At 38.0% G+C, this 18,309-nt stretch overlaps 1 protein-coding gene across 1 annotated transcript in view; it reads left to right on the forward strand.

Annotated features, from left to right (window-relative positions):
- Nucleotides 1–18,309, forward strand: part of F5 (coagulation factor V) — a 100,311-nt gene that overhangs the window by 743 nt on the left and 81,259 nt on the right. The window contains exons 2-3 of the mRNA XM_003824624.6: nt 3,214–3,305; nt 13,345–13,467. Of these exons, the coding sequence (XP_003824672.4) occupies nt 3,214–3,305; nt 13,345–13,467 (215 nt within the window). The remainder of the gene's footprint in view (nt 1–3,213; nt 3,306–13,344; nt 13,468–18,309) is intronic.

Raw genomic sequence — 18,309 nt, forward strand, 5'->3', positions numbered from 1 at the left:
TTATAAATGACTTTCAAAATATCATCAGTTCTTGTATGTTTTTGTACTTTCACCTTTTTTCTGCTTCATATTTGACTTATTTATCCTATTGAATGTGACTCTTCATTTTTTTTTCTCTCTGTTCATCATGTCCTGGGATATGGTTTACCCTGGCTACTTAAAGGCATATGTAACTGAGAGGAGGTTTAATTCAGATAAAATACTATCCTTGAGTTGCAAACTATTTTTTCTAATTGAAATGTTAAAAATAAGACTTCTCAGAAATTAACTAAATCATAGAGTCTATTCAATATTTCCAGTTAGTTATTTTTTAAATGGTAAATCTGCTAGTGTGACTCACTTTTTTTCCTTACATCACACTTCATTATGAAAGATGTGTTCCTCTTTTACAATTACAAAACCAAAGTAATCTGCCAAAAAATAATGTAATATTTTGAGATCTTTTAGTGTATAATATTAACCTTTTTAAAACTCTTATTGTAACTGGGTTATTTTGGAGGGTATTACATACCATCTTGGTCTTATAAGAAGAAGAGATCCCTCCTTCTCAAAAATAATCATTTTAAATATCGTACTTCAAAGTGATAATCTAGGTCACACCCACACCCTTCGGGAACTGCCGTAAGCTAAAACCCCAAGGAAAATAACAGTCCTTCTAACACTAATCTTGCCTGCTCATGAGTAGAATGCAGACTTGGTTGTTGGCTTTCTTGTAGCATGCTGGGTTTATGCTTGGGAGTTTTTTCTCTTGTCTGTAGTTAGCGTTGAAAATAACAAGAAAAATACTGGAGGCAGAACCAGATAGGGCAAAGGTCTGATTCACATGGTGAGTACACAGGGAACCATGACTGGTCATTCTGTCCCCTCATCCTGTGGGTAAGTTTCCAAAGTTCTGGAGATTCGTTCCTCTGGTAGCAATTGTTGAGTCAAAACCATAGAAACACAACCCAGACAAACTGTCATATTGTTTAACCCTAAATCATATCATTTCTCTCTAGCATTTTCTTATGAAAAATCTAATCCATATATCTGGCTGCTTAAACTAAGAACTTGTTCTAACTTGTCCTGCCCCTAGAGCTATGATACTCACTAGGTGAATATCAACATAGCCAACTCCATCTTTTGGCAAAGTGTATTTTAGCACAAAGCAGACATCTATCTACCTATTTCATATAATATTAGCAGGACAATGCCTTTTAAAGGTAAAATGTATCTATTATTCTTGCTCCAAGTCTAAGGTGAACACTTTCAAAAATTTCCTTAGAAAACTTGTTTAGTCACTCACATGTATACAAAGAGATATTGAAGAAAAGATATACATACATTTTCCTTCTAGGGTTCTAGCTTTATATGATTTTGTGATTATGAACAAATCATCTTTAAACAACCCTTATAAATGAAAAACTCGTCGTACACATTGTTTGAATTCATATCATCTGTAACTTTTTAATCAGATAGATTATTTTCCAATAGAAATTGTTCAGATCAAAATAGACATACCTCAGTATGAATACACAGCATACATAGTAAAACATGTTAGGAAACATCTCTCTGTTGAAATTACTCCACGTAAGAGACGGATATTTTTTAGTAAAGATTTTACACCATCATCTACATTTCTGTATTAAAGATCTGGGGCAGGGGAGGACAATAACTTTTCAATTGTACTAAAAATAAATAAATAAAAATGGACTTCCACATTAGGGACATTAGTATATAGAATCCTGGAATTCTTAAGTTAGAAGAATGCTAAGAGTTCATTTAATTTATATTCAACTTCCATGCTTTAACCTTCTACTTTTCCCCTTTCCCTCAGCACCAATGACCTTACCAAGTAGTTGTCTAATTTCTACTTGAATGCTGCCAGTGATGGAGAATCCACTACCTTCTCTATCTAGCTATTCTAAAAGTACTTACGTGCCTCCTTTAATTCTGCCCCCACATATTAACACAGTTTCTGTATTCCACATATTACAATTTGTGAGCATTACTGTAACTACAGATTTGTTTTTGCTTTCTGAGAAAACCTGAAGGGTAAAGACTAACTCTTATTACATTTACAAAATAATATTACTAGCTAACATGGATTGAGTATTTCTAGTGTGCCAGCTCTATGCCTTTTGCACATATCAACTTATTTAAAATTATACAACAATTCTGTGAAGGAGATTTCAGTATTAACCTCATTTTATAGTTGTAGAAACTGAGGCACAAATGGATGAAGTAAACTTTTCAAAGTAAAACAATAAGAGGTAGATATAGGCTTCAAGTCCAGAGATACTGAATTCACAGCCTGCACCCTAGCCACCGCGCTGTATAGAAGTCATGGCATATGTGGGTGCTGTTATGTCTTGATTATGGCTGGGCCACTCTCCCCACATTAGGAAGCAAAACAAAGCCACTCTGATCAACTGATTTAGACATTTGTAAGGTATTTTCTCCAAATTCTCTTTCCTTTTACCCTCATCTTTGAGTTTAAGACAAGGATAAGACTGATTTGCCTTTTAGAGGTACAGAACAATAACAACAACAGCAAAAACAGGAAAGTAACCCACCACTCACAACTCTCCCTGTTGTCTGTCCTCTCTCTAATTTTATTTAAAATCATGAATGCAGTGGTTTCACATTTTTTAATCTTGCTTCTGCCACTTATCAACTGTATCTCTTGGACAAGTTACTGACTCTTTCCAAAACAGTTTTTTCATTTGTTTGTTTCCAATATGAATCCCAGGGCTTTTACCCCATTAGCCATCTCTCACCTCTCAACTAGAAATAAATTCCACCAAATCAATGCTTTTTCACAATGTTCCCCAGTAGATTAAAACTATATTTGATTGGTCAGTTGAAAAACAGCTCATATATTTATTCATAAAGGATTTGGTCATATTTTAATCATATAAAATCTAAACCTACAGTTTGGGTTTCTACTGTGATATTGGGTTCTTTTTAGAAAATTGATTCTGAGGAATGATATTAGGGTAGATTAACTTGTGAACAAATAGTTATCACAACAGGATATTTTTGAAGAGACCAATAATTATTTCATTAACTTTACTTATTGATCATATTTATAAAACTGTGGGCTTCTGAAATACAATAAAGATACTGGTATTCTACTAGAAGTCTGAAGATAAGAGAGATCTACTTTTTTTGTAATGTGAGAAATAGATATTGAATATGCCTTTCAAATTGGTTTTTGTATTTTATTTCCAGTTTGAATCTTTCTGTAACTTCCTTTAAGAAAATTGTCTACAGAGAGTATGAACCATATTTTAAGAAAGAAAAACCACAGTCTACCATTTCAGGTAAGCCTGAAATATACTTTTTAATTTTAAAGATAAATTTCTATGGGTAATTTGGCATTCACATGCATCTAAAATATCCATTTACTGAAAATTTATAGAAACATGTGGTTTTTTTTTTTTAAGAAGTACTGGCTACATAATATGTGGGGCCTGGTGCAAAATGAAAATGTGGGTCCCCTTGTTCATATTATTGAAAATTTCACAGTGACTGCAAAGCATTAAACCAAGCCAGGGGCCATTTGGGGCATGGGGCCCTGTGAAACTGCCCAGGTCACATACCCATGAAGCTGGCTCTGTTTTTAACCTTGATTAAAATAACTAAATAAAACTTCTAAGTGTTTGAATTTTTATTCATTCGTCTAAAAAACTATTATTGAGTACCTGGTATGGGCTGGGCATTGAAATAGGCATTGTGGATGCAATAGTGGACAAGACAGTCTCATATCCTGGGTTCATGGAGATTATGGTCTAGTTTAATGAGCATAGATGTGCCTTCGCAAAATGATATTTTGCTTCCATTTGGCTCCCTAGATTCATTCAAAGGAACTATGTATGGCTGACTCTTTTGCATCTCTTTCCCGTCTATTCTTCTGTTTATTTAGTGTGATATATACAATAGCCATAATTTTTAAAGAAAATCTCTTATTTTTTCCTCATCTCTTCCTTTATCAAGAAGACTGGGTTGAATAGGGTTCTAATATCTTAACTATGATACCATATTCCACAGGGATGATAGAGACCATCAAGGGAGAACTTCCTCTGGTTGAATTCCCTTGTCAGTAATTCACCTGTCCCTTTCCCCAATCAGATGAAGACCTGCTGTCTTTCCCAGAATCACCCTAGTCTGTCCTGCCTCTTCTGATCTCCTTTAATCTTCAATATTTAGTCAATGGGAGTCTTCCTTTTGGTTAAAAATCAACAATTAAACCAAAACCAAATCAAACCATGTCCAGTTAACTCCTATCTAGAAAAAGAAAAAAAAATCTCCCCTTGACCCTGCCTGTCTTTTCCTTTTCTCTCCTCTCCTTCACTACCAGTTTTCTGTATGAGAACTCTGTATCCTTCTCCACATTTCTTCGCCTATATTCCTTCCCTAATCTGCTTTAGTATGAATAAGTCTACTAAAACTACTCTCACAAAAGGGCACCTAGGACTTGAGGTGCCAGAGCCTATGTTCTTTCACTAGTAGACATTACTAGGACATTTAACACTCTTCCTTTCTGAAGCTCTCTCTTTACCTGTCTTTTCTAGTGCCACTTCCCCTAGGTTTTCTCAGACTTCTCTTACCACTCCTGCTCAGTATCCCCACCAAATATTCTTCCCCAGGGTTCCAATCTCACCCAAAACCAAGGCTTTCACTACTACCTACCCAGAAGCCACTTTCCCTCTGAAGCTACATTGACACCCCCTCAATACCAGCAGAATTAAATCTTCCCTCTTCTATACATCCCCAGTACCTTGAATTAATCCCTACCTTCTAAAGATATTAAGAGGATCAATTGAGTTAATAAGTACAAAGTATTTATAATGATGCCGACACATAATAGGCACTCAGTAGAAGTTAGCTATATTATTGTTATTGTTGCTGCTATTACTAATCATAACTTAGATCATATATATCATAGTATTATGGATATCTATATATCTATATTTCTCCACTCATTTCTATAGTCTTCATATGTGTTCATTTATATATTTATTTAATTTTAAACAGATCTGCATTTAAATATTCTTTTATTTTTAAATAATTGTGTATTGAGGCCAGGCATGGTGGCTCATGCACTTTGGAAGTCCAAGGCAGATGGATCACTTGAGGTCAGGAGTTCCAGACCAGCCTGGCCCACATGGTGAAACCCCGTCTCTACTGAAAATACAAAAATTAGTTGTGCATGGTGGTGCATGCCTGTAGTCCCAGCTACTCAGGAGGCTGAGACATGAGAATCACTTGAACCCAGGAGGTGGAGGCTGCAGTGAGCTGACATCGCATCACTTCACTCCAACCTGGGTGACAGAGCGAAACTCTATCTCAAAAAAAACAACAACAGCAACAACAAAAAAGTATATTGAGAACCTACTACATTCTAGGCTCTGGGATAAAGTGAATAAGACATGGACCTTGATTTCCAGGAGCCAATCAGCTATTGGGGATAACCTATGGATAGACAAGCAATGACAGTAGAGTAATAAGGAAGAACTATGATGAGGATTCTGTAGTAGGACATAGGAGACCTATCTCCAGTCCGGTGGTCAGGAAAGTATTTCTATTTCTAGATTGATAGCTGAAAAAAGAGTAGGATCTTGGAAAGCCAAGTGGGGAGGCAAGGGGTTGGGTGGTAGATGTATTTTAAACCAAGGCACAGAATGTTTAAAAGTTTGGAGGTGAGAGTATGGTATATTTATGGAACCATAACTGGATCAGCACAGTTGGACCACAAACTTCAGGGAAAGAATTAACAAGAGATGCAACTAGATGGGGATCAGGGATCCGTGCTAGGCTTTATATTGAGAGGAATAGGGAGTCCCTAAAAGGATTTCAGCAGGAGAAATATTTGTCCTTTAGAAAGATTATTTTGTCCAATTATAGAGAATACATTGGAGAAAGACCAGTCCAGAGCCAGAGAAAGTAGTCATGGGACTGTTGTATCAATCCAGATAGCAGAGAAGCTGAGATGGAGTCCAAAGATATTTAGGAGCTAAAATTGGTGACTCATTAGATGTAGATAATGAGGAAGAAAAGGGAATTGTTATGGACTTCAAGGTTTCTGGTTTGAACAGCAGAATGGATAGGGTGCCATTCAGTGAGAAAGAAAATGTAAGAAAAGGAGATAGTTTGTGAGAGAAGGTGATAAGTATAGATTTGGAGTCTGAGGTGTGTATAGAATATCTACCTAGAGATGTTAAGTGAGCAGACGGGTGTAGAAGTTTGGCCCTCAAAAGAGAGATCTGAGCTAGCTGTCAACATTTGGGAGACCTCAGAACAAAGATGGCAAATGAAGAATTTAGAGGGTGTGACCTCACCCAGGGAGGATGTGATGAGAAGAGAAGGCTGCAGACAGAGCTCAAAGTAGCAGCAAAGTCCAAGGGATGAGCCAAGAAAGAAAAGTTTACCAAGGAGCTTGAGAAAGCCTGTTCAGGGAGGGGAGAAGAAATCTAGAGAATGTGTTATCCTGGAGGCAAAGGGTCAAATGCTATTAATATAAGGGCCAAAATATGGTCCTTTTGTTATGGAATAGTGGGACAAGACCAGATGGCAGGGTGTTGAGGAGTGAATGGAAGGCGAGGAAACTGAAGCACAAGGGTCTTAGAGATAACTCTTCCCTGAAACTTGGTTCCAGATGGGAGGAGAGACAGGGTAGTTCTGGGGGGGGACTGAGGAGCTTAAGGACATTTGAGAATTTTATAAAAAGGAATACAGAGACTTAAATATTTAAGGGAAGACTCTATAGAAATGCCATGAAGTCCTTTCCAATAGAAAATGTGGGGATAAAACATCTGAGAGAGAATGATTAGTGGAGACTTAGAAGAAGCAGGAAGCATTGGGATTCAAACCTTGGGCTGGCTTGGCCTTAGGTAGAATGGCTACCACCTTCATGGGGGGCCAGGAAAGCAGAGGATAACGTTGCAAATAAAATTAAGTTTGTAGTTATGAGCAGGAAGTTGAAGGATGTCCTGTCCTATATCACAGAGTCTATTCATTTTCATAGCTCCAGCTCCAAGCTTAGCATGTACAATAGATACTTAAGAACTATTTAATTAAATTAAATTGTAGGCAGATGAAGGGAATATAAGGTGGGAAACATACTCATTAGGGCCAGGAAAAGAGGAATGGGGCCGGTATTTGAAGGTGTACCTTTTGTGGCTTTTGCCAAGCTAAGCAAATTTTAATCCCTTAGCTGTGTGAGACATTGTGCTAAATGCCATAAGAGACGGAAAGGACTAATTCCAGGCTGAAGACTTTTAAACAATAAAAAGGCATGGATAGCTTTTGAAGAAAAGGGTTCTGTGATCAAAGTCCTTTCAGATGATTAAATTTTGTAGTGATTTCCTGATTTAACCTTGTTAGAGGTAGACTCTGACAGTTGGTGAGAACAGTCTCCAATTTATGTGTAAGGCCTTTGCACCTTTCTGTCAACCCCTGTGTATCTCAGAATATATTTGTTTCATGTGAACAAAGGTGTTTCGACGTCCATTTTAATGTAATCTCTTCCTGAATGTCCAAAGTTGCTTAACTATGAACTTATGAAGTGCAGGAGTGGTATCTTATTCACCTTTGTATCTCTATAGTAGTTGATACAAGGAGGCAAATCTGGCGTGAAGGAAAAGCCTTTTATTTTGACTGAGAAGATCTGGATTTGAACACTGCCATTAACTATGTGGCCTCTCCCATTCCCCAGACTAGTCCTGTGTTATTTGTACCTTTCCCCTATGTCCTGCTCCACTCATCTCCTGGGTATGATTCTAGCTGAGCCGTGAAAAAGTCATGAGCCTCACTCCTGCAGCATGAACTATTGTTGTTGTTAGTTCTTGTAATTGCAGGGGGGCTGGGCTGTAGGATTGGAGGTATGAAGATGCCCATCCAATAAGGTTTGTGGACATTTGGGCAGGTGAGGGAGTACAGCTGGGGTCATTTTTAGGAATTCTGTCTTGGGCTTTAAAATGGCTAGTCTTGGCTGGGCATAGTGGCTCACGACTGTAATCCCAGCACTTTGGGAGGCCAAGGTGGGAGGATTGCTTGAGGCCAGGAGTTTTAGACCAGCCTGGGCAATGTAGTGAGACTCTGTTTCTATTTTTAAAAAATACATATATATATTATATATATATATTTAAATTAGCCAGGCATGGTGGTACATACCTGTCATTTCAGCTACTGGGGAGGCTAAGGCAAGAGGGTCATTTAGGACAAGAGCATCACTTGAGCCCAGGAGTTGGAGGCTGCAGTGAGTTATGATCACACCACTGCACTCCAGCCTGGGTGACAAAATAAGACCTCATCTCTAAATAAATAAATAATTAATTAAATTGGCTAGTTTTGAGTCTGCATATTTTTCAGGGACAAATTATAAAATGTTTGTCCCTGAAGGAGTTTTGAAATAGCTGCAACAATCACTACCTTGTGTTATGTAATGCATTGTTCACCTAAGAGCAGGGGATTGGATGAGTTGACCTTCTGCAGTCCTTTCCAGTTCCACAACTGCACTAAATTGGGTACATGCTGTGCTGGCTTCCCCAAGCCCTGAAGTAGGCCACTCCTTTCCCCAGTCCAGCTTTGGGCACTGAGGAGAGGGTTAGAAGGGTTTTAGGCCATCTGGCTGTTGGAGGAGCTAAAGAGCAGCTTGAAAACCATTTAGCCATGTGTTTTCCTACATGCTTGAAAGTATTTGGTATGCATTTATGAAAACATCCTTTTGTTTTGCCTTAATTCTGAAGAGGCAGGAGGGGAGGTTGAATAAATACTCCAAACTGTCCACTGAAGTAATAGGTCTTATTAGGTTAAATAACTTAGGAGACTTTCTCTGGGCATCTGGTATTTGCAGGCATGTGATGCCAACAAACAAATCAACCAAGCAAGAGAACCATGGCAACTAAATGCGGCACACAATTGGCAGCATAGTCAGCACCCTGTTGGGCTCATCGGCAGCTGGGGTAGGTGGGAATAGTCAGTGGAAACTTCCATCAGGAGCCAAGACAGAGGGTAGCAGCTGGAAGAGGGGGGTCAGTCAGTGGAGTCCGACATGTCAGGAGTCAAAAGAGGTGTAGACATCTGGACTATTCTATAAAGATGGGGGCCTGAGCCTGTCCCGTGGAAGGAATAGGGAGAGCTTTGGCTCAGGAGTCCAGAGATCTGAGTTCTGATCCCAGCAATGCTACCAGATCACTGACTGACCTTGGGCAAGTCATCTTTGTCCCCCGATTCCTACCTCCCAGGCTTTGTTAACTAAAATAAGGACTGAACTTTGTGACCTCCACAGTCCTGTGTAAAGCTAACATAAAAACAAACAAAAAGCTTCAGGCACAAGATCAGAATAAATTCCAGGAGTAGGAGTTCAAGGAAAGGAATAGGACAACCGTGGGTGGCAAGACAGGGGTAGGGAAAGATAGGACCTCTGTCCCAGAAATCAGAGTTTACCATTGCTTCTGTAGCCAGTTACTGCAAACTTAGTGGCTAAAACAACACAAATTTATTCTTTTATGATTATATTTCTGCAGACCAGAAGTCCAAAATGGGTTTTATTGGGCTAAAATCAAGGTGTTGGCAGAGCTGCATTCCTTCTGGAGGCTCTGGGGGAGAATTGTTTCCTTGTCTTTTCCAGTTACTGGAAGCTGCCTACACTCACGGGCTCATGGCCCCTTCCTCCATCTTCAAAACCAGCTGAGTAGCATCTTCTAAGCTCTTCCTAACTCAGATTCTCCTGCATCCCTCTGATAAGGACCTTTGTGATTACATGGGATCCACCTGGACAGCCCAGAAGAATCTCATCTCAAGATTCTTAATCATAGATACACAATCCCTTTTGCCATATAAAGTAGCACATTTCCAGGTCCCAGAGATTAGGATGTGGACATCTCAGCAGGGGCACATTATTCTGCCTACTACACCCACCAAACAAAGCCCTCCCACGGTGTCCTCCATCTCAGAGAATGGCACCCTCCTCCACCCAGCTCCCCAAACCAGAACCTCATCAGCCATCCACGGCAACTGATGTCCTTTATTCTCTACCCCACATCCAATCCATCTTCAAGTTCCAACTATTTTATCTCCTAAATACATCACTAATATATTCTCTCATCATCATCTCATCATAATCTCAGTCACCACCATCTCTCCTGGAGTCTTCTATCTGTTGTCTCAATTGTTCTCTGCTCAGTCTCCTCCGAGATCATCCTCCACAAATGCAGCCAGAGATATTAAAACCAAAATCTGGTCCATGTTGCACCCCTGATGAAAACTCTTTAATGGCTTCCAGATACTCTTAGGCTAAAGGGAAAACTCTATGAGGCTTACAAAGCCCTGCATGATGGGACTCTGAGGATGCCTTCGGCTTCACCTTCTGCCCCTTCCTTTCACATACTAAGCTCCACCTCCCCACTGGATAACTGTCAGTTCTCTAAAAAGGCCACATTTTCTGGCACCTCAGGGCCTTTGCGCATGCTACTCTCACTTTTTAGAATGTCTTTGGCCATCCCTTTTACTCTCTGCCTTTGGACCTCAGTTAAAGGATTAATTCCTCGGGAAAGGATTCCCCAACTCACCTCCAATTGGACTAGATTCCACTGTCAAATACTCTTCAGAGTATTCCATCCTTTTCTGTCATAATATTTACCATAGGTTTAAATTGAATGTTTTTGTGATCATTTGTTTAAAATCTGTCTTTCCTACTATAAAAACTTATAAAGTTATAGAACTATAAAAATGTTTGACTTTTATAAACTCTATGAAGGCAGGGAGTGGGTGTATCTATTTTACTCTTTTACGCACCATTGCAATTCTGATGCCTAGGATAATATAGGCACTTGATATTCATTGAATAAATAAAGGAATGAATAAAGGAATGAATACAAGGTGGAGGTGTAGTATAAAGAAGTGGCTTAAAAGTCACGATCTAGAGACAGACATGTTAAACTTTAAATCATGATGCTGTGTGATATTAGGCAAGATATTTAAACTCTCTGAGGCTCAGTTTCCTCACCTATAAAATGAGAATCTTAATATCTACCTTAAAAACTTGTGAGGATTAATGTAGGGACTTACAGTGCTTGAATGTATTAAGGGAAACAGTACAGGAAAGCCCTATTATGATTATCATCACCACTGCAAACAAATGCTGGCTGAACTCCATGAGTGCTGTGACTTCCTTCTCCTGCTTCTAGGACGCCTAATGGCGAGAAGCCAATCCCATGACACTTGTGGATGGCTCAGAAATGACAGTAGTTGATTTCTGTCACTTGTCTGGAATGGGGCTTTTGGTCATAGATTCTCAAGATTTCAAAGACATCAAGATCACCGAGGAGCACACGTTAAAGTCCAGATTCCCAAGTTTCACCTCCAGAACTCAGATTCATTGAGGCTGAGGTGATATTTGGAAATCTGCCTCTTATTAAGACCCTAGGTGATTCTGATGCAGAGACTCCAAGGACTACACTTTGGAAATTCTAGTACAGTCATCCCTTGGTATCCACAGGGTATTGGTTCCAGGACTACTCACAGATACCAAAATTTGCAGATGCTCAAGTCCCTTATATAAAATGTCATAGTATTTGCAATAACCTATGCACATCCTCTCATATACTTTAAATCATCTCTAAATTAGTTATAATACTGAATGCAATGTAAATACTATGTAAATTGCTATTATGTTATAGTTTTATTTGTATTGTTTTTATTGTTGTGTTATTTTTTATTGTTGTTTTTTGAATATTTTTGATCCAAAATTGGTTGACTCCATGGATGTGTAACCATGAATACGAACCATGGTCATGGAGGGCTGACTATATATAATTCCTCAAATTCTGACTCAGCCATCAACTTTTCCCCTAACTCCCCAGACAGAATTGGTGCTTCATCCTCTCTTCTTCTGTAATATTTTGCCCATATCTCAGCAGTCGCTCCTATCATGCATCTATCTCCAAACTAGCTTGTGAGTTCCTTCAGTACAGGGACTGTATTTGATCCAGGTAGCCAGAAACTTTCTAACACAGTGCCTGGCATGTAGAAAGTAAAACCTCATTCTTGATTTCTGCACCCATAACCTCCTGTCTCTGCTGTGTTCTCCCATTGCAGTAACTAATAACATCATTTACCCAGTTGTTCTGATAAAACACCTTGAGGTCATCCTTGACTTCTGTCTCTCACAAGCCACATGCAATCCATCAGCAAGTCTTGTTTGCCTTACCTACAAAAATGTCCAGAATCCAATCACTACTCATCACGTTCTGCTACATGTGCTGGCCCAGTACACTGCAGTCTCTTTCCTATACTGCCTAATCTCTCTGCTTCCATTCTTGTCCCTACACAGACTATTCTCTACACAGCAGCTATGATGATTTTTTGTTTTGGGATGAACTTTTAATACACGTTATACTATGTCTCTGCTGTACAAAGTGGTTTTTCATTTTACTTAGAAATGCTCCATTTCACTTAGACGAGGCGTGGTGGCTCACGCCTGTAATCCCAGCACTTTGGGAGGCTGAGGCGGGTGTATCACCTGAGGTCAGGAGTTTGAGACCAGCCTGGCCAACATGGTGAAAAGTCATCTGTACTAAAAATACAAAAATTAGCTGGGTGTGGTGGTGCATGCCTGCAATCCCAGCTACTTGGGAGGTTGAGGTAGGAGAATTGCTTGAACCCAGGAGGCGGAGGTTGCAGTGGGTCCTGAGATTGCACCACTGCACTCCAGCCTAGGAGACAGAGTGAGACTCCATCTCAAAAAAAAAAAAATGCTCCAGTGATGTCCCATTTCACTTAGAAGAAAATTCAAGTTCTTACCATAGCCCATAGGGCCTCCCTTGTTCTACACACCTACCATCCACCTCATCTCTTCTTTCTTCCCATACTGTTTTTCTTACTGTTCCTTAGATACATCAAGACTACTCCTGCCTCAGAGCCAGAGAGCTGTGTGATTTGGTTCCTCAATTCATCTAGGTCTCTGAGCACACCCATGTTAGATAAATCTAAAGTAACTACCCTCTCGCATCACCCTCTGTAATTGAAATGAACATCTTTCTTAAGCAAAGAAAGTTATTGCTAAGGAATGACAGTGGGTCAAAGTGGGCAAGACTTGGTCAGAACTATTTCTCCTACTCTGTTGACTTCTTTTGGGTCCAGGACAAGTGTTTCTACCATTCTGTTGTGATCTGTGTACATGTAATGTTGAGTTAATGAGCTGCTAAAACCTTCTAGATTGAAAATAAGCGAGTCAGCCTCAGGACCAGGAGGAATGGTAGCAATCACTCTTGGTATCATCTGTTTGTTTTTCTTGCTTAGCAACTCTGCCTTTGATGACCCTGAATACAGACATAGTTTAAATATTTGTTTTCACAGGACTTCTTGGGCCTACTTTATATGCTGAAGTCGGAGACATCATAAAAGTTCACTTTAAAAATAAGGCAGATAAGCCCTTGAGCATCCATCCTCAAGGAATTAGGTACAGTAAATTATCAGAAGGTAAGATAAATCTAATATTTTTCTGAAAAGGGAAAATGTCTAAGTCTTTAATACCAGCATCAACATTTAAAACTATACTGTTAACCACGTGTTAGGGAAATCTCTTGCAACTGGTAATTATAAAAATTGTTGCTGTTGTAAGTTTTGAGAGAAGAAAAGGAAAAGGTTTTGGAGTCCTCTAGACCTGCATTTTTCACTGGGTTCTTACTCTTTAATGTTTGGGAGGGCAAGTTATCTAATTTCTCTGAATTCTCATATGTTCATCTTAAAATGGGAATAATAATACATACATTGAAAGATGGTTTAAGGCGGGGGTCAGTAAATTTTTCCATAAAGGGCCAGATAGTAAGTTTGTTTGGCTTTGCAGGCCATAAGATCTCTGTTGCAAGTACTCAACTCTGCCTTTTAGTACAAAAGCAGCCATAGACGATACTTATTTTTTTGGCTTTGGTTACAGATGCCAGAACTAATTAACTTTATTACCGTATTCTTTCCCTCAAGTCATACACCAGAGTAAGACCGCCTCTGACAATACAATTTTATTTACAAAAACAGGAAATTGGTTGGGTTTGGCCCATGAGCCACTGACATAGTGACATAGAACTAGCCTGATATAGGCTTCCTGGCACATAGATGACACTCAATAAGTGGTATTTGGTGGTGGTGAGACTAGAAGCATTAATAGTATTAGACTTTTGGACATAGTGAAGTGGTTAAGAAAGTAAGCTTTAAAGGCAGACAAGTTAAAATTCGAGCTTTATCATTTCTGATTCTACGACTTTAGCATCTCTGAGCCTCAGTTTTCTCATCTATAAAATGGAAATGATTATAACCACCCATAAGATTGCCTGAAATTTAAATGAGGTCACTTAGGTAGAGTACTAAACATGGTTCCTGGGATCGGATAAGCTCTCTATAAATAATGATGACAATGATGGCAATAATCATAAAGATAATAGTCATGCAAGTTATTGTATCAGCCGCTGAATAGTAAGTACCTGATGTTAATATGGTTCTAATTATCCCATTATGCTGATGTTCAGATCATTGTAAGCATAGTAGAGTTCCATCAGGCACTGGTATAAAAAAATTGTATCCATATTATAATAGTTGTTGGTATGATAACATTTTAAAATAATTTCAGACTTTTCATAGTTCACAAATATCTTTCCTTCTCCTACATGTTCCAGCCATCATACCTTTGAGAGAATAATTGAGTAGGAGAGTGGTTTATGTGCAGGTTTTAGAACTAGACTAATAAGTGCAAATCCTGGCTCAGTGACTTTTATGAAGTTATTTAATCTCTGTGTGCCTCATCTTTCTCATCTGTAAAATGGTAATAATAATCATGTCTCTGTCATACAGGTTTGTTGTCGTGAAATCTTAGAATAATGACTGGCATATAACAGATAATAAATATTAGCCATGATAGTAAAGATAATTCTTCAATTAAAATGTGTTCAAATAATTTAGTATTTATCTTAAAACTTGTTAGTTTCAGAAAAAATCAGAAAGTAATTTTTAAATTTATTATTTTCTATATAAACTGTTCTCAAACTCATATCCACTAAGGTATAAGTGACTGATAATAGGTCAATGAACTACCTTCCTTAGGAGTACTTGCATTAGCACTTAATCTTTGGCTTGAGGAAAAACAATGAAGCATTAACTGTGGCACTGAGATTTCTTCCAAAGTGAATTTGGCAAGACTCTGGGTGAGGTAGTGGGAACAGGAGTTTCTCCTATGTTCTTAAAATCATACAGTGACATAGTGAACAACCGCTTCACCTACTTATGAGGCTTCTAGACGACTGCATCAGAAGCTTAGCAATGTAAAGAAGAAGGGGGAGAAACCTCAAAATATCAAAATGTCACATGCAGGTTTCATTTCAAATAAGGGAGGAGGTAAGAATTGTAGACTTTGGACCCTACCTGGGCTGTTTGCACAGTGAATGAACCTTGCAACACTATCCCTCTTCCTTTACTGTTTATTTGTCCCTACATTCCCTACAGCCAGCAGTTATTTATGAGCAATTGCTTAAAATGCTCCCACAACTTTCACTGGAGACATGATTATTGGCATATAATATTGCCTCTGGTCCTATGAATCTAAGAAAGGTAAATACATATTGGTAGGGAAAGTAAAATTTTACCTTGGAAATGAGATGCAAATCTAGTAAGCAGATAGTATCTTTTATGGTAAAAGACAAGCCTTCTAAGTTGATTTCATTATGCCCTCTGCATTAAAATAAAACATCTCCTCCTGCATGTCTGACACTCACCCTCACCTATAGCCTCCCTCTGTGGTTTGAGCTATTTTTTTGGGAGTGGGGATAAACTAACTGCATGCTGAGCCAGTTACATGAGAATCCAGATTCCTCTGTCTCAGAGGTAGGTATTTGAGAGACAGGTGGTAGGGGGTTAAGATAGTATTACACTGGCTTGAGAAACCACAACAGAACATAAGACAACTCTGGATAACCCTTTTTGACAGAATGGACAAACGGTGATTTGTAAAAATGCTTGTAAGGACATTTCCTTTAATAATGTATTTAATAAGACTGTCTTAGATCAGGGAATAAAGTATCTGCAACTGTAACTAATCACTTAAAAACTGTCACTAAAGGGTTTCAATTTGAGGTTAAATTTTCAGAAACTCTGTAACTAGCATGCATCAAATTGACTTCAATGCTGCACCTTTGAGCAAAGTTTGTTGTTCAGTAAAATTTTCAAAGTCGTTTTGGTCAATTACCTTTAAAAAGCTTGTTTCATGGAGAATTTAGTATTATTCTTTTCTTTTAGTTATATTCTCATATTTTAAATATATGAGTTGCATATGAATGTAATGTCACAAAATTAGTTCTATAATATATAGCCATCTGCTGGTAAGCCAGCTCTCCAAATAAAACACGTTTTCTGCCAGACATTGTTCGTTGTTTCTAAGTGTTGCCAAATTCTCTATACAAAAATTTGCTCTTCTAGATTTTTCCAAAACATTCCAATGCTTGACTTAATGTAGGTGATTACATTTTTTCACTTCTCATCTGAATATTTTGGCTTTATGTAGAGACTTCCTTGAGTATATGATAAACACCTGAAACAAACTATAACGGCTATAGTTTGTATATTTAATAAATCACAAAAATGTGGATCCCTTTTCCAAAGAGACTTGCAAGTCCTGTGCAATGAAATCAGCTCTTTATAAAACATCAGCATTGATTCGCCCATTGCCTACATTATAGCTTCTAAAAGAATATTCTGAATCTTTGAATGCACTGAAGCATTCACTAAGTTTATTAACTTAGGAGAGGAAAAGAGTTGTTCACAAAAATAAGTAACAAGGGAAGAGTTACTGAGTGAGCACCCTAATGAGTAACCAAAAAGGTTCTTTATGTAACTTCACTTTCCCAAAGCTTGTATGCACCATTTTTCATTTTTAAAAAATACTGAGAGCCTTTGGCAAGTAATTAGTACATCATGACAAGAATAAATACAATACAAAGCTGACTATCGACTGAGCAGGAAATGAACAGAACTGAGTAAATATAAATGAAGAGCTACCCTTGTGTAAAGATTTTATTCCAGCAAGCAGCTGAACAAGGACTTCTTGTGCTCTAGCACAATAGTTGTCCCTGTCCATTTCTCTTCTTTTCAGTTTAAAGCTTAATTTTTTTTATTTTGATTACAAAGTCAAAATCACATTCACCAAAACTGCATCTCACAAATGCTTCCTCTTAATAGCTGTTTGTATTTTATACTTTATATTAATGTATGTTGCAAAATCAAAGATACAACAAACCTGTTTTATTCTAGACTAAAGGTAAAATAATTTGAAGTGAAAAGAATAAAAGCATTGATAAAATTACACCCCAATTATCTCATTAGCCATCTCACTCAATGTAATTATAGAATATATCCTATGTACAAGTCTGTATCATTCACTGTTTCAAGATGCTCATAATTCAACTTTTAGTAGTATACTAAACTTAATTAACATCATTCATTTAATTATTTGAAATTCATCTTATATGTAACTGACAGGCGAATGTGAAATTCTGAGTAATTTAGTTTGATCAATTAGACAGACATTAATTTGTGTGACTAGAGTAACCTTTCATTATCTATCTCAAAATATCATGTACACAAGTATATACAATAATTTTTTAAGCCCAGTATGTGTTAAAATAAATCTAGGTGTGAAACATTGATTGTTTACAGATAGGTTCAATATTGTTAGAAAATCAGTCACCCTGCTATACCTAGCACAAGTGTTATAGCATCTTGGGCAAGTTTTAGATACTTACATTGGTTGGTTCTCATTCCAGATTGACAGTGTGTTCTAATTGTAGCCCTAGAAGAAATCTAGAGGTCAAACCTATCACAATTAGGGCACCAACATGTACCCTAGAGTTAACTAGGCAGAGCCCCTCAGGGGCCCAGGCCCTGTCTTCTTTACATTTGTACTCTGGCATTTAGCACAGAGCCTGGAACCTAGTGGATGATGATGGTCATGATCATGATGATATTAATCATTACTGAGCTAAACTGAGGGGCCGAAGACTGATTAGAAAGTAAGGACTATGCATTATTTTTCCCTTGCTTTAAAATTATTGATTTTGCTGATAATTTTGAGCAGGTACTTTGTCTTACTTATTACCAAAAAAAAAAAAGTACTTTTACCAAAAAAGTCTTATTTACTTTCATCGCCTTTGGAATAGATACATCACTACAATGGATTGGAAGTTTGTGTCCTCCAAAAATTCACATACTGAAATCTAACCTCCAGTGTGATGGCATTAGTAGGTGGGGCCTTTGGGAGATTTTTTTTTTTTTTTATACTTT

Source organism: Pan paniscus, chromosome 1, assembly GCF_029289425.2.
Source record: "Pan paniscus chromosome 1, NHGRI_mPanPan1-v2.0_pri, whole genome shotgun sequence".
Classification (NCBI taxonomy): Eukaryota; Metazoa; Chordata; class Mammalia; order Primates; family Hominidae; genus Pan; species Pan paniscus.